Genomic DNA, 24,773 nt, shown 5'->3' with positions numbered 1-24,773 from the left:
CACAGACTAATTCTGGAGAAGTGAAGAATGTGTCTCCTTCTGCCATGTGTGAGCAGGAGAGGATATTAAGAGAACTGGGGGGTAATATTCTGATCCAGTTTGTTTAGGTTTCATTAAATTGTTGTGTGACATTAGCAAAAGCCAACAATAACACATGTTGTAGTCTGTGTTTGTTACTCATTGCAGGATTTTTAATTAGCACTAGTGGAATATATTTCCAATTACTCTTTATAGTGTCTTACTTCAAGTGTTGTTAGTATATATTTATTTCATTACATAGGAGTTTTATGTGGGTCATATTTTTTGATTTGCGAGTATGGCCTTGTATTTGCTTGTGTGCACACAGTACAAAGAAGAATTGTAGAATATAAATTTTAAATGCTGTTGTCTATCGTGCATTTCATGTAAAGTTTCTCTTGTTAAGGCATCACATATTTTTTTGATCAAATATTCTATTTATGCATGGTTTATAATTTATCGGATTATGTGTCTGAGACTTTGCTATAATAGTGTTGATATGAATTTTCCTCCTTTTTTTGTACAGGACCCTTAAGAATACAGTTTTCCATGTGACATAACTTTTGTCTCTTGACAAGACTTTTTAAAATTATCATGCCATAATGTAAACCTGGTTATGGAATAGGGATTCTTTCTACTGATCTTTAGTAGTATCTCAGTCGTCATAATTTTGCACATAAGTCTTGTGACTGAGATTTGCTCCTTCTGCTATAATTTATGAACGAGCATTTGTTAAATTATTTTGTAATAGTTTTTGAGATAACCTTTCAAAACTCTACATTTTGTAAATGATAGCAGAAAGAATGACAAGATGTGACTTTTCAAAGTCACTTTCTGTGCTGGAGCCTGTTACGCCTGCAACTATGAAACATAATGTGCAGATTTGTTGTAGTCTGCATTGTTATGCAGTTTCATCAGTAGTTCAGTCTTGACTGTGCTTGATCCTTGCTGACAGTAACAGCCATGGTTTTTTTGGTGGGTTTTTTTGTTGTTCATGGGGTGTTTTTTGTGAGTTAAGACAGAATTAATTTTCGGAATTGGCAGACCAAGGAGAACTAGAGACTGTAGGCCTTTTACAGAATCACAGAATCGTCTAGGTTGGAAAAGACCTTGAAGATCATCTAGTCCAACCATTAACCTAACATTGACAGTTCCCAACGACACCATATCCCTAAGTGCTATGTCGACCCTACTCTTAAACACCTCCAGGGATGGGGACTCCACCACCTCCCTGGGCAGCCCATTCCAACGCCTAACAACCCGTCCTGTAAAGAAATGCTTCCTAATATCCAGTCTAAACCTTCCCTGGCACAACTTGAGGCCATTCCCTCTTGTTCTGTTGTTTATTACTTGGTTAAAGAGACTCATCCCCAGCTCTCTGCAACCTCCTTTCAGGTAGTTGTAGAGGGCAATGAGGTCTCCCCTCAGCCTCCTCTTCTCCAGACTAAACCACCCCAGTTCCCTCAGCCACTCCTTGTAAGACCTGTGCTCCAGACCCTTCACCAGCTTCGTTGCCCTTCTCTTGACACACTTGAGTAATTCAATGTCCTTTTTGTAGTGAGGGGCCCAAAACTGAACACAGTAATCGAGGTGCGGCCTCACCAGTGCCGAGTACAGGGGTAAGATCACTTCCCTGTCCCTGCTGGCCACGCTATTTCTGATACAAGCCAGGATGTCATTGGCCTTCTTGGCCACCTGGGCACACTGCTGGCTCATGTTCAGCCACCTATCAATCAACACCCCCAGGTCCCTCTCTGACTGGCAGCTCTCCAGCCACTCCTCCCCAAACCTGTAGCGCTGCTGGGGGTTGTTGTAGCCGAAGTGCAGCACCTGGCATTTGGCCTTATTGAAGCTCATACAGTTGGCCTTAGCCCATGGCTCCAGCCTGTCCAGGTCTCTCTGCAGAGCCTCCCTACCCTCGAGCAGATCAACACTCCCACCCAACTTGGTGTTGTCTGCAAATTTACAGAGGGTGCACTTGATCCCCTCGTCTAGGTCATCAATAAAGATGTTAAACAGGAGTGTCCCCAAAACTGAGCCCTGGGGGCACCACTCGTGACCGGCCGCCAACTGGATATAAATCTGTTCACCACAACTCTTTGGGCCTGGCCATCCAGCCAGTTTTTTACCCAGCAAAGCATGTGCCCATCCAAGCCGCGAGCAGCCAGTTTTGCCAGGAGAATGCTGTGGGAAACAGTGTCAAAGGCCTTACTAAAGTCAAGGTAGACAACATCTACAGCCTTTCCCTCATCCAGTAAGTGGGTTGCCCTGTTGTAGGAGGAGATCAGGTTTGTCAAGCAGGACCTGCCTTTCATAAACCCATGCGAACTGGGCCTGATCATCTGGTTGTCCCACATGTGTTGTGTGATGGTACTCAGGATGAGCTGCTCCATCAGCTTCCTGGGCACCGAAGTCAAGCTGACAGGCCTGTGATTTCCCAGATCATCCTTCCGATCCTTCTTATAGATGGGCGTCACATTGGCCAATTTCCAATCTGTCGGGACCTCCCTGGTCAGCCAGGACTGCTGGTAAATGATGGAAAGCAGCTTGGCGAGCACCCCAGCCAGCAGCTTCAGCACCCTCGGGTGTATCCCATCCGGTCCCATAGACTTGTGTATGTCTGTGTGATGCAGTAGGTCACTGACTATCTCCTCCTGGATTGCAGGGGGATCGTTCTCCCAGTCTCTGTCTTCTGGCTGAGGAGGCTGGATTCCCTCAATACAACTAGTCTTGCTATTAAAGACTGAGGCAAAGAAGGCATTAAGCACCTCAGCCTTTTCCTCATCACTTGTTATGTACCAGCAGGTATTACAGCAGCAGTGTAGTACCGTTTTCATTATTGTTTGTCATAATTGGTTTTGACCACTTCAATGGGAACCATAATTTGGATAAAGAGATATTACTGAAGTTTTGAAAGTTAGATCATAAACGAATGTTTTAAAAATGGATTTCAAGATACTTATTCTTCATGAATGATGCTTCTTACAAACATTTAAAATATGATTACCTTGACTGATGTCCTGTTAGATGGAATTTGCTGTATAAGGTACTGAAAAATCTTTTCTTACTGGGAGCTCTATACAGATTAGCAGAAAAGTAATTCTGGATTATTTTACCTCTTCTCTCTGTCTTTCTACCATCTTGATATTTTTTAATTCAAACTTGGTTGTAGATCATCAACTTGATTTTTCTACTACGCATGCTTTATTTCTCCTAGTTATAAAAGTATTTTGTCCATTAACTACTGTCTGTACTCCATTTACAGGTAATATGTTCTCTGGTATTATTTCTATCAGAGTTCCACATTTTGTAAACCCAAAACAGCTAAACAAGTTTCATGTCAGTTAAGCCAAATCTTTATATGAAATATGTTCCAAAAAGTAGTCAGTAGTATAAAGTTGTAAGTGAAGTGTTATGTCGTTATGTGTTTTTTAACATACCATTAAACAGCAAATATCTCCAGATAGCTTTCTAGACTAGATAAACTGAGAACTGTATACTACTACCATATTATATTAGACAATTTGTTAACAGAATTATATCTTGAGGGCATGAAATGCTTTCATATGAATTTCCAGAATATTGCCTTGATGTTTTTTCCCTCCTGTCAACTAATATTGTTTTCTGCCTTGAAGAATCTGTTTCAAGTGATCTTATATGGGATAATTTTTACTTAGAAGTCATGCCATATACAAGCATTCTCCAATAATAAACACCAAAATTCCTGACTGAACTTGACTTCATGGCATTACTCTTTTTTTTTGAGTGGTAGGCTAACTTAAGGCACTCCCACCCTTAACAGTCTTCACTTGTTCATGCACCACTCTTCACTTACATTGGCACAACCAGTTGTAAGGATACATGGGACGGTGAACTGGTCCAGCTTAAAAGAAAAGGAATGTGGAGAGGGCATATGAAAGAAATAAATTCTCCTTCTCTCCCAAACCTGCTTTTTGCCAGATTGTTTTTGTTGATGAATAGCTTAAGTATGCCTGCAAGGAGTGCTGGTAGGGTCCCTGCTCCATGTGCAGCTGGTAGCAGAAAAGCAAGTATAACATCTGGATGGATAAGGAATGGGATGAGAAACTCATGTCCAGTTGATGAAAATGTTTCTTTAGAATCTGGGGTGCAACATGAACTAAAATAGTAGGTGCAATACTGGTCATCCCATCTAACAGAATTATAGGGGATTTAAGATAATGGCCATGATGGAGATCAAGGCCCTGGAAAAAACTTGCTTTGACATAGATGAGGCAGAGCACCTGGGATTACTTACATTTCAAAGGAGAATGTTAAGGAAAGTTATAAGCCCACCTATAATAAATGGTAAATGACAGTGTCGATCAGGAACTTCTATTCTTCTTTTTTTGATACCGTATGAGTTGAAATTAAAATGAAGTTAAAAAGTGTGAAATCCAGATCTGGTAGAAGGAGATACTTTATATACCTATTCTGTCATAAGATTCCTGAGATGATGGGATGTGTTGCGAGTCCCCAAAAATGTTGTGGTAAAGAATTTTAAGGACTGTTTCACTATGTGTTTTGAGGCTCAAGTCAATCTGTGTTGGAGATGTGAGTGACGTCTAACATGTGAGATAGGTTCTCCATGCTGGTCTCTTGTAAGGTTCATCTGCATGCAGTGACTAGATACTGGAGGGGCATTGGACTCTAGGAAAGTATCGAGGAACTTAAAGCATTCAGGGTGCGTAGGATAAATGAAGGTCTCTGTTCCTGAAGGGCTGAGAGGAGGTTTCTGGCCAGGGAGCAGCCCAGAGTGTGGTGGCAGTGCATTTGTTCTGAAGTGTTACTAGAAGGTGGGGGGTGGGAAATGGCCTTTTGAAATCTAAGGATTGCTGTGTTCCTCCTGACCATCTGGGAACAGGGAATAAAGAAATAAATTCGTACATGACACTGATGATTTGAAATGGGATTTCCTAGGTCGTAAGAGGTACTCCCAAACCTTCTGTAGATTTCTTGTCTTCATAAAAAACAAACTGTCATGGTGGGGAAGAAAGCACCTTTTTATTCTTTAATGTTTTCCTGTTTAGTCTTCCTTTCTCTTTCTGTAGTGCAAGAAGAAAGGGGTACCCTAAAAAAGGCAGGTAGCAGTAAGAGTTACGGCATGTTAATCTGTTACCTCAGAGTACCACCTGTGCTTTCTGCTTCCTGTTCTTAACTTCCACCACCGACCTATTTTGTAATACAAAATTATTATATACACTGGTTTAATCATTTTCACCGTTCCATTCCTTGATTATATAAATTTGGAATGAAAGCTTACTGAGGCTGTGAATGTTTCTTATTTATATAAGAGTACATATACATATTCATCTGTATGTACAGCACTGAGAACAGTGGGACCTGATCTGTGTGGAATCTGTGCATGCTAACAGAACGGAAGGGGAGGACGTCACAGATGAACTGTGTCATGCAGTGCTGATAGTTAGGTAAATTAGATCTTTCTCATCCCACCAAATCAACTAAACCTAGTGGTACTCATGGTAGAACTTTTTGGGACCTGGCAAAAAAAGGAATCGTTGCCTAATTTATCATCACTTTAGATAATTTGTGGATGATGGGTGAGTCTTCAAAAGTCAAAAGAAAGGCACAAAGAGGAAAAAAGAAAGAAGACATTTTTAAGTCAATGAATTTCCTTTAATTTCAAGAACAATTCAACTGTTTTAATTGCCTAGAAGCAACCCAGTTATCTTCACAAGTTCATGTTGGCTATTTATTACTTGTCTAAATTGTCAGATGACTAATATTTTGTTTGTGATAAACTGAATGGTCTTGCATATAGTGAAAAATACGCTTTAGTACATATTGGGATTTTTATTAAGTCTTTAAAGGTTTCAGTGCCTCACAGCATTCTCATAAACAAGATAGCAAATACTGGCTAGATGGAAACTACTGGAAGTTGAATGTGCAAAGCTGGTTGGAAGTTAATACACAGAGCATAGTTATCAGTGGTTCACTTTCCAAATGGAAGAATATCTCATTATGAGATCTGCAGAAGCGGCTGCTGGTTGAATACTGTTACGTATTTCCATTAATGAGCTGGATGATGAGCATTCTTATTAAATCTGTAGATGACCCCAAACTAGGAGATGTCTGGGTAGGTATAGAACAAAATTAGAATTTAGGAGCATCTCAAGAAATAGAAGAAATTATTAGGGAAAAAAGAGCTAGAGTACAACTTATGAGAAAGATTTTATGCAGGAATAATCAACTATGCAAATATAGAATTAAGAATAGCTAGTCAAGCAGGGTCATACAATAAGTTCTAAACTGAGCATGAGATAATGTTGCAGTGCTGTCACAAAAAAAAAAAAAATGCTATACTGTGTTTATGAACAGGAGAATCACCTGAAAAATGTGTGAGTTAATCCTCTAGCTATTTTTAATGCTTATAAGATGTTATTATTGAAACCTGTGAGGAGTGCATTAGGTACACAATGTGCGTGCTTCCAGGAACTTTCAGACTAATTGGAGACAGTCCAGAAAAAGGTTCAAAATTAGAAGTAATACATGGCTTAGAAGGAAAGCTCAAAATAAAAAAGACCTGAGTTTTTAAGTGTGTAAAATGCCGCTGTAAAGAAATAGGGTGTATGTATTCCCAGTCCATAGTGTATAGGCTCAGTTAAACTAATGCATTTAAATTGATATAAAGGTGACTTAGGCTACACATATGGAAAACTTTTCAACACTGGGGAACAAAGCACTGAACAGATCGAGTTTGGAAGGTTTTAAAAATCTGGGGTTGGTCGGAACTGCCAACAGGCAGAGCCTGTTGGAACTGCTGGGTCCTCTTGTTCTCACTCCTATCTGTAGGTCTTTTTTTCAGTCTTTTGTATATTTTGATCACTTAGTTTGATCTTATCTCATTATCTGCATTTGTTTCTTTCGTTCTTGTGGTTCTTCCTGGTATTTTCTTCCCTGCCATGTTGTTTTGTTTCTGCTGAGATTTCCACTTGTAGTTCAGGTGTAGAACAGAAAAACAATTGTTTCTCTTCCATGAGTAAGATGGGGTTTTTTTTGGTCTTGCTTGTACAAAAGCATACTTCACCTTTCTTCTCAGGGGTCAGTTTTTCAGATCATCTTGTCTTGCAGGTGTCCACTGAGCTTAAGTTCTCTCTGCAGGTTCTTTCTTCCATCACTACTTCTGATTTCCATCTGAACTCTGTCTCTGCTCCCAGCTGGATCTCTCATGTGAAACTGTCAAATATCGATTTGTGGTTAAGGTACATTTAGCAACTTTTTTACTACTTTATTTGGTTGTCTGCAGGTTTTGGTTTCTTCTGCCTGAAGAACCATCACCATTTTAAAATGAAGCCACTCCCTTCTGCACAACTGCCCTTTCTGATGCTCTTTGCTTATTGGCCTTCTCAGTGAGTGCCCTCATTTTTAAACCTTTCTCCAAGGTCTGTTCTGCATCCTGATTTAGTATCAGGAGTTAACTCTGGTAGTTGTCCTGATCCTTCTGGACTTGAAGTCACTGGCTTCTTTTGTTTACTTTTTCCTTGTCAGGATGATGCAGAGTTAAAAACTGGAATGCTCTTAAATAATGCCTTCATCAAATTTTGGAATTTAGTAGTGGCAAGAAAACATCTTGGTCTTTTTTGAGTTGTTCGTAGATATGCTGACATGCTTTGGTCCTTCCTTATCTCCTTATCAGCCAACAGTAACAGTGTTAGGTGGAAGTGAGCATTTTAATTCATCTTGGCCAGAATTTTGAGTGCTGCCTTCATTTGCAGGTTGTTCAGATCTAGTTTTGTTCCTTTGTCAGGTTTTTACACAGTTGTCTTTTTAATTAAGTTTTCGATTCAACTTTTATTTAAGATTTTCTTTTTGCCATCACAGAATGAATGGTTGTCTTACTGTCTCTTGGGCCTGTATTTTTTTCCAAAAAGGATATTTTGTCCATTTGTGTCAAATAGAATCCAATTTCAATTCAGGAACTCTGTAGCTGCTGTTGGCACACTCCTCTCCACAGAGCCACCTGGAGGGAAGAACCAAGCTGCCCCAATAGGGGAAAGCTGTTGGGTGTCCAGTAGTGCTGAGAGATTCCTCAGTTATTACTGAGTAGTACTAGAATAAGCATTTCTTCTTTCCGCTTTACATTTTATAATCAAAATTTAGTTTTAACTCTACTAATAACAGCATTTTTAGAAACCGAATTAGGAAAGAGGATATTTTTAATTGCTTTTAGTGTGTACGCTGTTTTCACATAGTTTACAATTTACTTTGTCAAGTGTTTTCATCTTGAGCACTTGTTTCTTGAAGTAGTCTCAAGCTGTTAGTCATGGTCATTGGTTCTGTCAGTTCTACTGTTTGGTGTGGCTTTTTTTTTTTTTACTTTTCATTTTGTGACATTTTAGTGGTTTTTTATTTAAGATTTTCTTAAGTGTTAATAGTCTTTTCTCCTAGCCTAAAATCCAATACCCTTCATCATTCATTATCAAGCATAGCATGAAATAATGGAGAGATACTCCAGGATTTGCTTAACAAAGGCCCAAATGGGTGTACTAATGCTGTCCTTTTACAGACATACAGCATTTCCATGGAAAAATTGTGCTCAATTAAAACAGACTTTAACATTAATTGTTACCATTCCTTAAGAGAATTTTGTTCTGTTTAGCACACTTGGTTATGTCTAACAGGAAAGCAAACTTGCAGTATTACTTTATTGATTATTAGTCAAGCGTTTTTGCGTTGGGGAAAATTTCATTTAGAAATATATCAATATTTATATTTGAGTATTTACTTTTTTTGTTTTCTTATTTTTGATCACAATTAGGGGAATTCCTTGGTACTTTTTAGTAATTCCCGTGACATTGAAAGTCACAGAAGTGAAAGACTCAGGCAGAGAACCCGACTGTCTGTACAGAGTGGGATGCAGTACCTTATTCTTTTAGTGAGGCTGTAGCAGGTCTGATGTCAGTCACTTCAGAGACCTTTAGACCTCAGTGCTCATTTATTGCTAAAATGTACCAGCTCTGCTCCTGCATTATGAAGATCATCTGTCAACACTTTGAGATATTCTCCTTTGTTATTAAGCTTGTGATGCTCTACACTGTCAGGTTTTTTGCCAATTATAGTTAAGGTACAATGGTGTATTCACTGGATCAAAGTCTCACACTGGCGGTAGAGGAATGATTTGTAAGTCTTTATTCATCTGAATTGTACAATAGAATACCTGAGGAATGCAAATAATCCCTCTAAGGACTCAATAGAAAAGCTGTTAAAATGACAGTCTAAGACTATTATTATTCTGAATTGGTGTTTTAGCCAAAGTGATTATTTCTTATCTTGTTGTTCCACAATAGTTCTTAGTTTATTAGTTACAATGACCATATTTACCAAACAGAAGTTGAATCCAATTTTTGACATTACTTTCATGCTTATTTCATTTTTCCAAGTTTGCGTGTTTCATTCTGTCTTTCGCTTGGTACATTATTTAATTAGTCTAGAGACCAGTGTTAGATACTTTCTTAAAAAAAAAAAGTATGCACAGATGTTGAAGTACACTTATGAATAGCACCATTTCTAGATACATTTTCTGTAAAAGGCTGGCATTTGTAAGCTCTGAACTTTGATATCCAGTTTGTTAGCCAAAATAAATTAGTTAACTACGAATGTCAGTTTTAGGTGCTGTTAAATGTCACATGTCACATTCAGAAATGCACCTTAATTGTGATTTTCAGTTCAGACGTTTCTGAAGGCAACAGTGTTTCAGTATCGGTCCTGGATACCAGACTATATTTTCATTGGATAACTGGAGGAAAAAAAGATTAGTATAATGAGGATTGAAAACCACTGACGGGGTATTTACATAAGTAAATGATAGAAGACCAGCCTCATATAACAAACGTGTGAAAACTGTTGAGTGAACTTTTATATTCTTTGTCCCATCTAAAACCCTACTCAGTGGGCCATGCACTTAATCTCATAATAGCTCTGATCCCCTGCTATTTTCTTTGACAAATGTGTGTTGATGAACTTGTGGTTCAGTTCATTTTTTTCTGAAGTGACATTTGCATTGATTATTTAAAGGTTTGCAGGCCACAGTTTCAAAGCACTTTAGTATAATAGCAGTTAAAACCTTAGTCTAAATCTTGGAGATTAGCAGGACTAAGAAAAAGAACTCAGCAAGCATAAAACCCTGTGCTGTATGGTGGGTGCTTCAGGTCTGAAACATCTACAGCACCCAAAGTACTGTATTTTGTACTTTGATTCTTAGCGTACAGGAAGTATTCCCATGCCTCTTGTGTTTTCCTGCTGAGCACTCAGAATTGTCATTCTTACCATTCACACCTGTTCGGAAATAGTGCCCTGTAAATAACACTGAACTCCTTATAGGTAATTCATGAATATCTCCCTTAAATTTAAAATAAATAGTACTTGCAGTCATGAAGTGATGCCTGTGTTTAAAGATTGTTTAAACAGCAGCTATTGCTGCAAAGATTTTCTTAATTTTAATAGGATATTGAATATTCAAAAACTAACACCATACATCTCTAAATTTGTACTTTTATTCAACTAAAAAAAAATATGTATTAGATGTACAGAAAACTACTACTGATGCTCCAGTTATTGATGATCAAGAGAAATAAGAAATTTGATTCTTTATTTAAAAATAATAGTAGTATAATATCTAGAAGCTTTGTCCTGGGGCAATAGTAGAAAGGTGGGAGAAATTAGTAGAAGCATGGCCCTGTATTCATTAGTTCTGGCGTACTCCAAAATCAATAGCCAGAAAAAGCAGGATGCTGCTTGCTGTCTAGGAGTTTCTAGAGTGTAGTGTTCTTTCCTGTCTGCCCTAGCCACTGAGATGCGCTTTTTTTTTTTTGGGGGGGGTGGGGGGGGCGGGTGGCAGTGGTGAAGGAGAAACTGAAGACTCCTAGTTTTACCACATTTGATAAATATCACTCTTGGAAGTCTCAGAAAAATGTACATCCACAGATCTACAAAGTTTTATTCAGTTAATATTTTAGATTGCAAGTATTTAACCTCTACCAAAAACCTAGTTGTTGTCTCAAATTATGCCTATTTCTGATAGATTAAATGCCAAACAGAAACCAAGAAACAGTGAAATGTTAATGGAGTACACCTGAAGCAATTGCTGCCTGTTAATGCCTTGACCTTGGAAAGCAATACACAAAAAGATGGCATCATAAAACCGTGCAATTCTTATGAATATGTATGTGCTACTTGATAATAATGAATGTGGTACAGCCATGCATGCACTACAAGATAATGTTGTGCCCTTTGTTGTCTACAGGTTGATAAAAATTAAAGAGTGGGTGGACAAGCACGACCCGGGTGCTTTGGTCATTCCTTTTAGTGGGGCCTTGGAACTCAAGTTGCAAGATATGAGTGCTGAGGAGAAACAGAAGTATCTGGAAGAGAACATGACACAAAGGTTAATTAGCATTCATTTTCCCTACACTTTATTATCAACTATTTCCTTGCAGTAATTTAATTGCTTGCGCTGATAGAATAATAAATGACAGAGTAATTACCATTATAAAGAGAGAATCTTCTCCTTTCTTTACCATGAGACAGAGTGAAAAGATTTATTTTAAATTAAGTTTTTAACTGTCATCTGTCATCTCTGTACAGTGTTTTAATTATAACATAGGTATTAGTTATGTATATTTTTGAGAAGGAATGATCACCAAAACTGTTTCGTCATCCATGGGGAATAGGGACAGTGGAGAAAATTTTGCCATAATTTTTCTGAAGAACTATAATAAATTGTTTCAATATTGAATTTCAGTCAAACAGTTATGCTTTCATGACCTGGAGTCCTGAAAATTGCATGAGACCAAAAGTGCTGTCTGATACGGTGATTTAAATTTATCCTATATTTCTGTAGCCTGCCGAATAAACAAATCAAAGTACTGTCTTTATGATTCTGCAGTAAAAAAAGTAGTTCTTCTGAAGAGAGTTCAAAGAGAAAGGCTACTATGATTATTGCTGTGTTTAAAAGTAGAGTCAGCGTCTTCAAAATATGTGGTGTCTTCCCATGTAAATTGATTACTTGGGGCATTTAGCTGTTTTATGTGTATATGTTGAATGAATTGGATTCATTTTTTTTTTTTTCAGTGCTTTAGCAAAGATCATTAAGGCTGGATATGCAGCACTCCAACTAGAATACTTTTTCACTGCAGGCCCAGATGAAGTGCGTGCATGGACCATCAGGGTAAGATTCATACTTATTCATCAGCTATATCCAGTTCCACACTATTGAATTCAGATTGATATCACTGACTTTGAAGTTTGTCATGGTGGCGGTTAGCTAGTCATTACAGATGAGGTTTTTGTCCAGGATAACTTTAATTATTTGTGAGCTGCTGAACAGTGAAAGTGGAGCTGCATTGATTGAGGCAGGTAACAATTGATTCTGCCTATTACATAGTCTGAATTTCTTCATCCTGTAGAATCTGTCTACCCTCCTCCTGTGGTCAGAGATAAGACGTACCAGTATTGTGCTTGCTTAATCTGTGTGACTGGGTTTGTCTGCAGTGAAATTGATGTTGCTTTTCATTTTGTATTCACTAAGTTTGTTTGGGTTGCGGATGGTTCATTCCTCCTTTGCTTTGCTCGGATTACATTTTCAGCAATAAAAGCAATATAACATCATTATATTCCTCATGGATACACAGTTGGGCTCAAAAAACTAAAATCAGTGTGCAGTAATTCAGGTCTTTTACTGACTTAAATATTTAGACCTAGTTTATTTTGGTAGTTTTTTATGTTTATCCAGGAACTTATGTAATGCCTAAAATTATATTTTGTATTTTAAATATTGATGTAGAATGATTATAGCCATACAGATAGACTAATTTATTCCCAGAGGACAGTAAGAGCTGAGCTGTAGTGGTTTGCCTTTGAATGTAAATATAATATAAAGATTAGTATTGAAAAATATTTTGAAATGCATGTAGTTACAAACTCTTATCTTAAAAATTACAGAAATGTCAACTTTTGGAGGTGCAAATCTGTCATTGAGCTTTTGTTTTTTGCATGAGTGTATTTAGTGCTGTGCAGTGAATTTCAGTGTGTATTTAATTTCATTCAATGGAATTAATTTGTTTTCATTAATCAACATAATTTCCAGTAAATCTATATTTTTATTAATACTGCTACAGATGTTGTGTATATATTTTAGCACATTAAACTTATTTTCCTAAAAGCATATTTATTTTTTTAGCCTTTTCATCTCATCTCCTTTTACAAGATAACTGCTAGCTAAAGTCCCTGAAATAGCTACCAAAATAATATAAAAGCAGAAGTTTTGTTGTTCTGATTCTTGCCATGGTTTCTAAGAGCACATTCTGAAACTCCACTGTTTTCAGTAGGAGAAATGCTTGCTCTTTATTAGAAAATTTGAAAGCTGGTTTATCTTAAGACTGATTGTAAGTATCTTTGATTTAATGTGCAAAGATATTTAGTCAGGTAAGCATCAGTGAGTAGCCATATTAACCCAATACATCTTTTATTGTAAAAACTGTGCTTTACAGTGTCAGACTCCTTAGCACTTTAACATGCTTTATTAAGCAGCCTTTAGGTCACCATTATTTCTCAAATTTCTCTCCATGGTTGTATGTGCACAGAATGTATGTCCTTGTAATTTAAAGCATGCAGTTATAATGCATTCTTCTCTATTGCATAAACTGAAATTATCTTATAATAGTTGCCTGTGCTTTTTTTTTTAATTTTTTAGTGATTCAGTTGTTGACACTTTGGTAAAAATACTCATTTTGATCTATATTAGACTTACTAAAATTATTCTGAAATAAAAATAAGCTAATATGTAGGGCTTGAGATCCATAAATAGTTTTTGATTACAAATGTTCGCCAGTGAATGTTACCATTTAATTGAAATTATTTGGACGTAAGTAAAAGTCTTGAGTAATTCAGATTTTAAAGTTATTTAAAAATCTTTATTTTTCTCACTTTCTGTGTGCAGAGCTAGGGATCGAAGTGAATCTCACAAGAAAACATAATCATAGCTTCTAAAATCAATACTGCTGTTGATACCTATTAGGAAAAACAAAGCTGCCCTTCTTTAATATCAGTTGGTTTATCTGTGGCGAAGGTATCTATCTGTATGTCCCAATACTGAGAATTACCCAGCTGTACGTGTGACATTTTAACTGATCTGAAACAAAGTTTCAGCAGATCCTGAAAGCATATCAAAAAGGAGAAACCTCTTTCCTGCAATCAATCTTCTTAAATGCAATTAATTTTCCTCTGGTCTTTCCTTTGACAGAAAGGGACGAAGGCTCCTCAGGCAGCAGGGAAGATTCACACAGATTTTGAAAAGGGATTCATTATGGCTGAAGTAATGAAATATGAAGATTTTAAAGAAGGAGGTTCAGAAGCTGCTGTCAAGGTGAGCTCCCCATCTTTTTCTTCTCCCTTCCTCCGTATGTGCCATTTTTCCATTTCAAGTCTATTTTTCACTTAACAGTCACCTCTAGCAATAAACCAGAATCTATTTTCATCTTTTACTTAAGAAAGAGTTCAGATGCACCAACTTACTGAACAGGAATGCAACTATTTCACTACCCAAGATATGACAGTTTATGGACTAGATGTCAGCCCTAAGACCAAATGCTATGCTAAATTTTTTTTCACATGTTAGTGTTCAGAATTTAATAAGCTTTTAAATGAATTTGTTTTTGAAGAATCAAATTTTTAAGATGAGGTAGTAGATTTTTGAATCACTTTTAGAAGAAATGCAAGAAACACAGAAAATCTTTTTCTTCTAACAATGTGTCGTCTTGTTTTGAGTTTGCAGGAAAGGTATTACAAATATCAGATGCAAATGGTTAAGAAAATGTTATATTATAAAAAAGTGCCTTTTTTTTTTTCAGGATTAGTGGATTCCACTCCTAGGCTTTGATAGGCGTAATTAGAATCTTAAAATTTGCCATTTCCATATTTAATTCAATTGCCCTTTGATGTCTTATTCAAAAATGCCAGGTCTTGCTTTGATTGTTCAGGGTGCCATTAATAGTTGTACATAGTCCATGAAAATATATTACAAATGGTGAAGTTTCCTCGCTACTATCTACTGAATAGACAGTGAAGATCTTTAATGAAAAACTTTTCTTGAGCTCACGCTTCTTTGTAGTGACACTTCTCTTAAGAAGAGTTTTATCTGCTTTCTCAACACTAGAGGGCAGAGACTGATTGGGTGCCCAAAGTTGTGCCCTTCTTATAGCTGACAAATTATATCTGATTTGAAGTTATTAAATATGAAATGAACTTGTACATATCAAATAAATGTCATAAGAAAAGCTGTTCTTCTCTGTGTTGCTATTGCATTATTTCCACCTTTTTTTAGCAGAGAAACTTCCCTTTATTTCATACACGTTTGATTTCTTATTTGGCATTTTTGATGTTTTATTAAGATTTGTATTTTATAAAATTGCAATTACAAAGCACACTAGTTTGATTTAATCAATCTCAGTATTTGAAAGCTCCTACACACTGTAATGTGTTAAAGAATTTAAAAGGTTCAGCTTTATTGTTTGCTATTTGATAGCTTGAAAGGTATGCAAAACTATGATTTCAAATTCAGCTTATTCTCAGTGGTATCACTAAGGAAGATCATACTGAGCAGCGGGACTTTAATAGGTTTGTTTGAACCCCAGGAAGTGAGGGGAAAAAATCCCAGTATAATTGGTTCGTTGCGGCATGTGAACTGCTTTATGAAAAGGGAAGTAGAGTTGTAGTTGTAAAGTGAAACCACAGCTATAAATAAATCTGATATTCTGCAGTCAGAAACCACTTTATGTAACCAAGATTCAGATTTTGCCAGCAGCAGTTTTTGATGCTCAAATCTGAGTGTTTTCCCTGAGAAGCTACATCAGTTAATACCTATTAATCTATAAGTATTTTGCTTGTATATTTTTATTTACTTTTCACAGTGTGAGATTCTAAACAACAGGCTTACGTGTTCAAATTATATTTAACGATTAAGTTTGTATTGTTTTGAAGTATCTGCAAAGCAAGCATATTTGCATTTGTTACTCAGTTTTTAAATCAAGGTTAGAAAAAACCCTTGCTCTTAGAAAAATGTGTTATTACTCTAGTCTTTTCTAATTTGCATTTAATACAATGTTTCATGCCATACACAATACTAATTACTTTTATATTGCTGGTAAATTTCAAAATTAAATTTGGGAGCTTTTAGGAGTCAACTGAAATAACAGTGGTAATGGGAGTTGCTTGCTTTGTATGTTATCAAGTTGATCGATTTTTAAGTTTGATTTTGTGTGTGTCTAACACCAGTACAGCATAACTAATTTAATGCCAGTGCTGTGAACTATACACTGAATAGCTCTGTGTGGGCTTTGTAGTCTACAGGGATATCACATTATTAGCAATCATATCTGCTTAGGCAAAGCTGGCTTCTACAGATGGCTGCTTTCAAGTGCAAATGAACTGGTTAGACGTGTCTTGTTTAATACATACTCAAGATTCACAAATGGGTATTGATTTTTTCAACCAGTGTTTCTGATAGCAATGGAAATGGATTAAATGGTCTCTAGAGAATTTAAAGGAACACTGTCACTTTTAATTAACTGTAAACTGGTAACAAAAATACATAAACTTGCATTAGTGTGTCAAAATGTATTTAATTAAAGAAGTCTATGACACTTTGACAGCATGCAATAGTGTGCTAAAAAAATCTGCGTTGTTACTTCGTGGAGGTCAGTTTTTTCTACAAATATTTGTGAGTAATAAATGTATTCAACTGTAAAATGTTTCTGTACCTGTGCCTGCAGCTCATGCTTGCTGATTATTTTTACAGCACTGTTTTATTAGTGTTTATGCCATCAATTAGTCTAATTACTCTTGACTTTGAGCATTATTAGGATCTTCAAAGGGAAAAACTACTAAGTCTACTTGAAAGTAAACCTTTTATAGTCTAAACAGATTTCCGGGGGGAAAAGGGGGGAATATAAAAACATTTGCAAAGTACTTTTTCTTATTTATTGATGGTGTCATATGGGACAAGGTCAATTACTATTGCACTATATATTTATTGTCGAGGCTATTTTATCTGCAATTTTCTGTAGGCTAGCATCACTGGTGACAACATTTAAATAAGGAATGATGGCAACAAGGTTATCGAGCCTCTAAATTTCTAGACAGCAATATGGGGAAATACGTTGCTGTACAGAGCAGGTTTTGTGAAAGAAAGGTGTCTAAGTTAACTATGTACCATTAATCTGATCTGTTCTACTGCAACTAAGGTCATTAGTTAACAGCTTTCCTGTAATGGGATCTTAGCATGCCACCACTGTGATAGTGTCATTGAGAATAATGGCACAGTGAGGTCTTGCATGGAAGCACTTTCTCCTGCAAGAGAAAACTTCAAAACAGGAATGGTTATTGAACTAAAGCAGAAGCTCTCAACTTTTCCATATTGTGGATCACTTTTCAAGATAAATGCTTCTGCAGACCACCTCCCGCCCAGTCTGTCAATCCTAATGCCACAGCTTCTCTGTAGCCTCTATAATACTAGGTTTAATTACAACAAGATAAAGATAGAAAAATATAATAATAAATTTTAATGTGGAGAGTACTGATATTTAATAGATTCCTTGCCTATTTTCTGCTCTCAAGTACAGCATTTTCGTAATGGATTTCCTTTTCATGTCTTTGGTCTACATGCCTTCTCCCTGTATCCTGGTTTCACAGCCTATCTGCTCTTATATATGTCCTTCTGAAGCAAATTTCTTCTAAAGGAGATTTCTGACAGGAAAACTGAGCCTGTGTTTTGTGCTCCTGAGTCCTTCATTATCTGGGCACAAGCAGACAAGAGAGCCCCGCTCGAAGCATGAGGCATGTACGGTTGTGACTTTTGCATCGTGTTCCCATCTTTAGTTTTGACAGTACTTGCTTGTCCAGCTGCTCAGAAGTAGTTCCTATACCAGTTTAATAGCCATGCAGCCATGATGCAAACTGTTGCCAATCGCCCTTTCCAGCAATATTGTTTTAGATTCCTGCCGCCAGTGTTTGCCATCTGCAGGTTTTTTAGATGAAGAAAAAGAAAGCCTGGAAGCTGGAAAAAAAATAGAGTTGTTTGTGTCCTTTATCTTAAGACATGCCAGGGTCTACACATTTACCGCTCTATAATGCAGATGGCATTTAGGCACCACCAATTCAGTGGAGGTTAAATTATTTTTCTATATATTTTATATGTATGTAAAACTAAATTATGTCAAACTGAGGAGTGTTGTGGCTGTCAGACTCTGACGCTGAAGCAGTACCATTTCTTTACCAAAATGTATTTAAGTAATTACCATTTGAAAATACTATAAAATGTCTAATGAAATAACCCATTTTCCTTTTGTCTGTTCTATTTACAGGCTGCTGGAAAATACAGACAACAAGGCAGAAATTACATAGTGGAGGATGGAGATATTATCTTCTTTAAATTTAATACACCTCAACAACCCAAGAAGAAATGAGTATCAGATGTTGTTCATTGCTCAGAAATAAACTGTGCTGCTTCAAAAAGCATATGAATTTTTATTTAGGATGGAATATCTGGAAACAAAAAGCATACAGTTTCTACCTAGGGAACTTCCCCTCCCCCCAGTGAAATTATTCTTGTTTGTTTTGAATTAAAATATGGCACCTCCAGCGAACATGCAAGTTCACTAAATGTGAACAGCTTTGCATTTCAAACGATTAAGACCCTACTCCAAATTGTAGAAGCTTTTCAGGAACCATATTACTCTCATGATACTTCATTAATCTCCATCATGTATGCCAAGCCTGACACGTTTGACAGTGAGGACAATGTGGCTTGCTCCTTTTTGAATCTACAGATAATGCATGTTTTACAGTACTCCAGATGTCTACACTCAATAAAACATTTGACAAAACCAGCCTTGGTGTGTTTGGGGATGTCTGTATTGACTGACTGTGGTGTGCTGAATGCGATACGGCACCTGGTGGATGCTGATTACAGAATTTTAAGACGTGTATGATACAGTAACTGGCAGTGTGGGGCAGCTGCAATTGTATCTCAAAAGTGAGTCTTTCATGGGAATCAGAAGATTAGGATGCCAATGATTTGTCTCAAAAAAGTTAATGAATTTGTAGATGGACGTTCACTGAAAGATGATAGTAAGGATAATAAGAACGATGCAGCGTAAATGATTTTTACTGGAGAGAGGAAATATATGTAGAAAAATCATGTTATCTTTGAGACTGAAGCGTTGTTCAAATCATTTTGAAAAAGTATTTCATTCTTGCCTTGAAATTATTAAATTGTGAAGGCTGGAGCAGCAGTGCCTGATGTGTGTTGTCCTCTCAGGTCTGGTTTTCAGGCCAGTGGAGGGTGACACAGATAGTGTTGTGAAGGAAGAGGTCATGCTGTGCTGGATAGGTAAGTCGTTCTGCTGAAATAAGGTTGCAGCTGTGAGCACATTTTTACCCCCTTCACCATGAGGGAGAGCTAGCCTTTTTGGGTAACAGAAGAACAAGTTGTTGGCAAAAATAAAGCCAAGTTTGTACTTTTAATGCAAGCTGTAGAATTGCACTTACTTGCAGTCTGTTTGATATATTTAAAACACCCTGGCTCTTTCTGAAGTGACTGTGTGCCTGTGGCTTCAGCTACAGATTCAGCAGGGTCAGGACTAGGAGAGATGCTGATGTTACCTGTGGCTGTTGGTGTGCCAGACCTCTCACATTGCTGTGATAAATTTTCTTCCTATAAACTTTGAAAAGGCAACTTATCACTGACTAACCTCCCCTCTGTGTTCAAGAAATTGGGAGCCCTGGTCATGTCCTGCTCCAGTGCTTCCCTTGAGATGCTGCCTTTGAGCTTCATTGCTCATTTCTGAAACAGTAAGACATGGGTCAGCCAGAGCCACAAGGCTCATTGTTGAAAAGTTGGCATCATGCCTTTAATTGCACTGAGGAGAAAGAGGGAGGGCAGATGACTTCAATACGTAGTTGTTGATTTTGTTTTAAAGAGCATCTCCTTTTTTTTGTGGTGGCAGGAAGGGGGCAAGTATTATAAAGCAGGGAAATTAGGACTTCAGATGTTTTGGAACCCTTGAAATTCTCTTTTGTATCATTTCCTTGGTGCAGCTTGTATTTGTTCTTGGCATTATTTTGATGTTACATAATTGAGAAAAGATTAGGATCACCAAACCTTGTGTTAAAAGTCAAATCCAAAAGAAAATGGAGCCTACCTGTTTCTCTTGGAAGTCAGCAAGGTGCTAGTAACAGAGAAGGGCTCATGCTGGGTTTTAGATGCAATGAAAGTGAGAAGTGGATATGTGTTGGCAAAAGAGAAGTAACCTCTTCACTGCACTAATACCCGCTGAAATGTCTTCTCTTGTCCTGTCTGAAATTCGTTCTGGTTTCCAAAATATTCCTGTGCTCCCTCATTGTTACATGTCAGTGAAGAAGTTGTTAGAAAGAACAGCACAATTAATGGATTGCTTTGTATTTTTGCCTCTCTTCGTTACATTTAATAGCCATATTTGTTTAGATTTGAATGTGTATACTTCACGATACCTTCCTGTTCTAAAAATAATTACAGATTGAATAAGTTGTTTCTGATAGACAGGTTTTTTTAAGCTATTACAATATTCTGAAGATAGAAAACGAACTTAAAATATTTGCCACATCTTTAAAAATATACTATCGTGCTTTGTTTCAGTTTATTAACTTGACTGAATAGTTTATCTCTTCAGCTGTTTTAACTAATGTTCTTTTAACTACTGAAGCTAATCAATTATTCCAGAATAAAACCAGGTTTTATTAAAAGAAAGAATAATCTGATAAGCTCTTCTAGTCCTATCACTGGTGACTTGTGGCAGCCTGTGTTTCTCCTCTGTGGTTCTGAGTGTACATCTAAGATATACAAATCCTAAAAACTTGTAGATATATGTAGCAAGTTTCAAGCGCTCTGTTTTAAATAGAATTGTGATTTAACTTAAGCCAAGCACACATTTATGCATTTCAGCCTGCATGGGGGATTCGGGTGCAATGTATCCATCGGACTCACATTCACTCTTCGAGGAAAAAAAGTGAAATCTGCCTGCATGCTCTTCACTCAGTGACCTGTACTCACTGGGGGTGATGATGGTGAGTAGAAGGAGATATTTTGTTTCTCCAGCTGGAGAAGGGTGAGAAATTATTGTAGGCACCGCTCTTCCAAAATACAGAAAGTAGGGGATTTTGCAAAGGAGGAGAAGTACTTACCCTTCCTCGTAACTTGCATTCCTCAGTGCCTAAAAGCCATGGCATTGATGGCGTGTTCCTGGAATTAAACAAATGCTAGTGGAACAGGGAAATCACTGCTACCTGCCTCTGAACAGACCAAAAGAGAGAGTGCCAGAGAGTGATGTGGAGAGGTCAGTGAAAGCAGCTGTGTCTGCACTGGCATGTGGGATGACTCTGCAGGAGTACACCTGGAGAGCAAAGCGGTTGGCATGGAGGACCTGATGTTCCCATGGCGTGTATTTGGGGGACTACCTTGGACTAGTTGCAGGCTGGTCCCATGAGGAGTTAGAGGGCAGTTTTCACTTCAGTCTCAAGAGAGAACCAGTTTGCTGTAAGATACCCGAGGTATAACCAGTTTGCCTGCTGTGCGACTCCTGTGCAATGCAGAACAATGCAGGGAGAGTGTGTGTGTGTGTGTCTGTGTGTGTGAAGAGGCATGATCAGGAGATTCACTTTTAAAAGTATGTTTCTAGTCAAATAAAAACATTGCTGTAGGCAAGTAAGGGCTTACTGCTGTCTTTTATTGGCAGAATCAATGGCAATATCTAGGTGATGTGCTTGGGCACCCCAGTACGTGACATTTCAGACCATTAAGAAGCACAAAGAAGAACAGAAATTTAACTTTTGAAAGTGATTTGTACCCACGGATACCTCTTGTGTAGGATAGAGGTATCCTGCACAAGGGGAGCAGGCTTGGGCTTTCTGTGTGGATTAATATATTGGATAAAACATAATATTGTTTCCATAGTATGTTGTTACCTAAAGTAAAGCAGATAGTGGGTATGCTCAGTGGTCAGTGATGAACTAGAAATAGCCACCTAACTGTCTGAAACTCAGGTGTGTGTCCAGCTATTTGGAAATTGAAGTACACATTTTGGTAGGATAAGAGCCACCAAGATGTAGCTGGCCATCTCTCGGCTGCCATTTGAGCATCTTTGGGGTCAAAATATTCCATAAAGGAACTGAAGGATTTCCGTGTCTTTCTAAATTCAGTGCGGGTGACAGGCTAAAACAAATACTTATTTTGCCTGGTTTCAGCTGTGCACTTCTTGCCACAAGATGATGTGGATGCTGAAGGTTGGCAACAGTTCAAAAATGCTTGGACAAAGCCATGGAGGAAGAAGGAGGGGGTTGACTGGGGAAAAAAACCCCTGTTAAAACCAAAGATATCACCTCTGCACTTGGAATGTCCATGAGTCATAAATTGCTGGATGCTGGGGGAAAAACTGGTATGTATACCTTGTCTCTGTTAAGCATCTGTTGGCCACTGTAAAAAACTGGACTGGATGGGCCTCTGATCAGACACAATACCACCATTCTTGCCTCCTCTCCAAAGCAACTTTTCTTCAAAGGCTATCCCCAAACACCAGTAAAGAACACGATCTCTTTAATGTCCTTCCCAGTTCTGCATTTTGATTAAAATCTTTATTTAAAAAACAAAACCAGCATTGTCTTAATTTCATGTTCTTTGCCCTTTCATTGACTATGTCCAGCCCTGTAGAGGTGGCAGCATTACTGTAATTGCTTTAAATGATTTACCTTTCCTGAAGAATCCTTTCTGACCTGCTGCAGGTTTCCATCTACCTTCTCCCCTTCATCACCAAAGTTTACCCTGATCTCTTCCCAGACCACAGGGCCTGGTTGGTCAAGGAGTCTGTATGCTTCAAAAATGCCATGCTGTAAGCTGTATTTTCCTTCCTCCTCTCCCACAGAACAAGCTTCCAGCTGGAGCGGCTGCCCTGTAGCTGGGGTAGCCTAGCTGAACACGTCCCGGTGCTTAACTGACACTGCTCATGGTTGCCCGGCGGTGCGTGCTGTGGGCAGGGGCGGCCTTGCCAAGCGCGGTGTGCCCCGGCACAGGGCTCTGGGCCAGGCGGCAGCAGTCTCAGCCCCGAGGGCAGTGTGCTCCGCTCCTCCCGCCTCTGCGCCAGCAAGCTGGCAAATAACCCTCATAGCTTCAAAAGTATCGGGAACATGCTTTCTTGGTGCAGCATTTTATGTTCTTGTGGCTGCCAGGCTTGTTCAAACTGTCCTTGCAGAGCTCTGTTGGGTCCATACCGTGGCGGTCAGCAGTGATGTTGCATGTCCCATTCCATCGGGTGGTTTAAACACTGAGTGTTTCTTCTACCAGGTGCAGGGTAGGACTGTAAAATTGCATTTTGAAAGAGCAATGTGTGTGGCAAGGTTTTCAGTTTAAAAAAAATTTAGCTAAACTTTAATGTTTCTCTCCACTCATGAACTCAGCTCACAGAGGATGAAGGGAGTGAAATCATTAGAAGTTAGTAGTTGTTTAAAACTAATAATCACTTGTTTTAATTTTTACTCCCCCCATACTAATTCCATATGTCTGATTATGCTAACCTACCATTTCACTTCAATTAAACCAGGAAAACCACTGGAGGCTTTGAAAAAATAATAATCAAAGTAGTGGTATTCATCACAGTATCCCACCAGATTAAAATAGTTGTGTGCTGACCGGGCTTTGAAAGTTTTCAAGTAAATTCTGCATTTCAAGGCTGTCTTTGAAGCAGTTACTTCTTGGCTTCTATCTACAGGTAGTGCCCATTTCTGATCCATAGGAATAGACACATATGGCAGCGTGTTGCATATTGTGAAATAAGTTACATGTGTGTGCTTGCTGTCATGAACCAATGATTTGGTAGGTGCCTGCTCATCAGAGCTCATTACAGCTCTGCAGAGTTACAGAATGCCTGTAGCGTTTTATTTTCTACATGCAGAGTGTATGTGCTCAGCACAGAAAACTATAAGCCGTACAGAAAATAAAATCTGTGGCTGTTGCAAGAGCACGTGATGTGTAAGTTAACAAAATACATTCACCGGAGTATCGGAAAGTGAGCGGGACAGCAGAGCCAGGCTGGCTGAACACGGGAATTTTCCTGCCCATCGCAGCTCTGCTGCTGCTGCAGGAGGGGAAGGTCTTTGGCTTCGGCACTGCTGGGCCCTGTGGGGCAGGAACACAACAGGGGGAATTGAAAAGGCTACAGTTATATATGGGGGGATATCCAAACATATAAATAACACACCAATGGTTATTTTGGTGAGGGTAGGGAGGGAAGAAGTATTGCTCTGTGTTGACAATGTTTTTATCCCCAGTGAGCCAGGCCCTTCAGCTCAAGCAGAGCTGTGGGTGTGGGGTGCACTGCCTGCGGACCCCCCGCCGCCACAGCCGCGGCAGTGATCCCCCACCTTGCCAACGGCAGCACCTCCAGGTCTGAAGTTACAGCTAATTTAAGCCTGGACTTGAAAGTGAAGAGTTAAATCCCTGCACTGCTTGTACCCCTTATACTGAGTTCACTTGCTGTATTTCTGTGAGCCTAATGATCTTAGCAGCATGCAAGAAGGAGGAAAGGTTTGTGAGGGAGGTTTGGGAAACCCCAAAGGACCTTCACCACCTCACAGCCATGGATGCACAGAGGAGCTGCCTGCACCTGAAGTACAGCCTGAGGTAAGCACGTGTGGCC

The 24,773-nt window shown here is 38.4% G+C and overlaps 1 protein-coding gene across 1 annotated transcript in view; it reads left to right on the top strand.

Annotated features, from left to right (window-relative positions):
- The window catches only part of OLA1 (Obg like ATPase 1), a 107,250-nt gene extending 88,312 nt beyond the window's left edge, over window positions 1-18,938 (top strand). The window contains exons 8-11 of the mRNA XM_074829142.1: window positions 11,300-11,440; window positions 12,127-12,223; window positions 14,297-14,419; window positions 18,414-18,938. Coding sequence (XP_074685243.1) covers window positions 11,300-11,440; window positions 12,127-12,223; window positions 14,297-14,419; window positions 18,414-18,515 — 463 coding nt within the window. The 3' untranslated portion in view covers window positions 18,516-18,938. The remainder of the gene's footprint in view (window positions 1-11,299; window positions 11,441-12,126; window positions 12,224-14,296; window positions 14,420-18,413) is intronic.
- Window positions 18,939-24,773: the final 5,835 nt, after the last annotated feature.

Source organism: Strix aluco, chromosome 6, assembly GCF_031877795.1.
Source record: "Strix aluco isolate bStrAlu1 chromosome 6, bStrAlu1.hap1, whole genome shotgun sequence".
NCBI lineage: Eukaryota > Metazoa > Chordata > Aves > Strigiformes > Strigidae > Strix > Strix aluco.
This window is presented reverse-complemented; position numbering and strand designations above follow the sequence as displayed.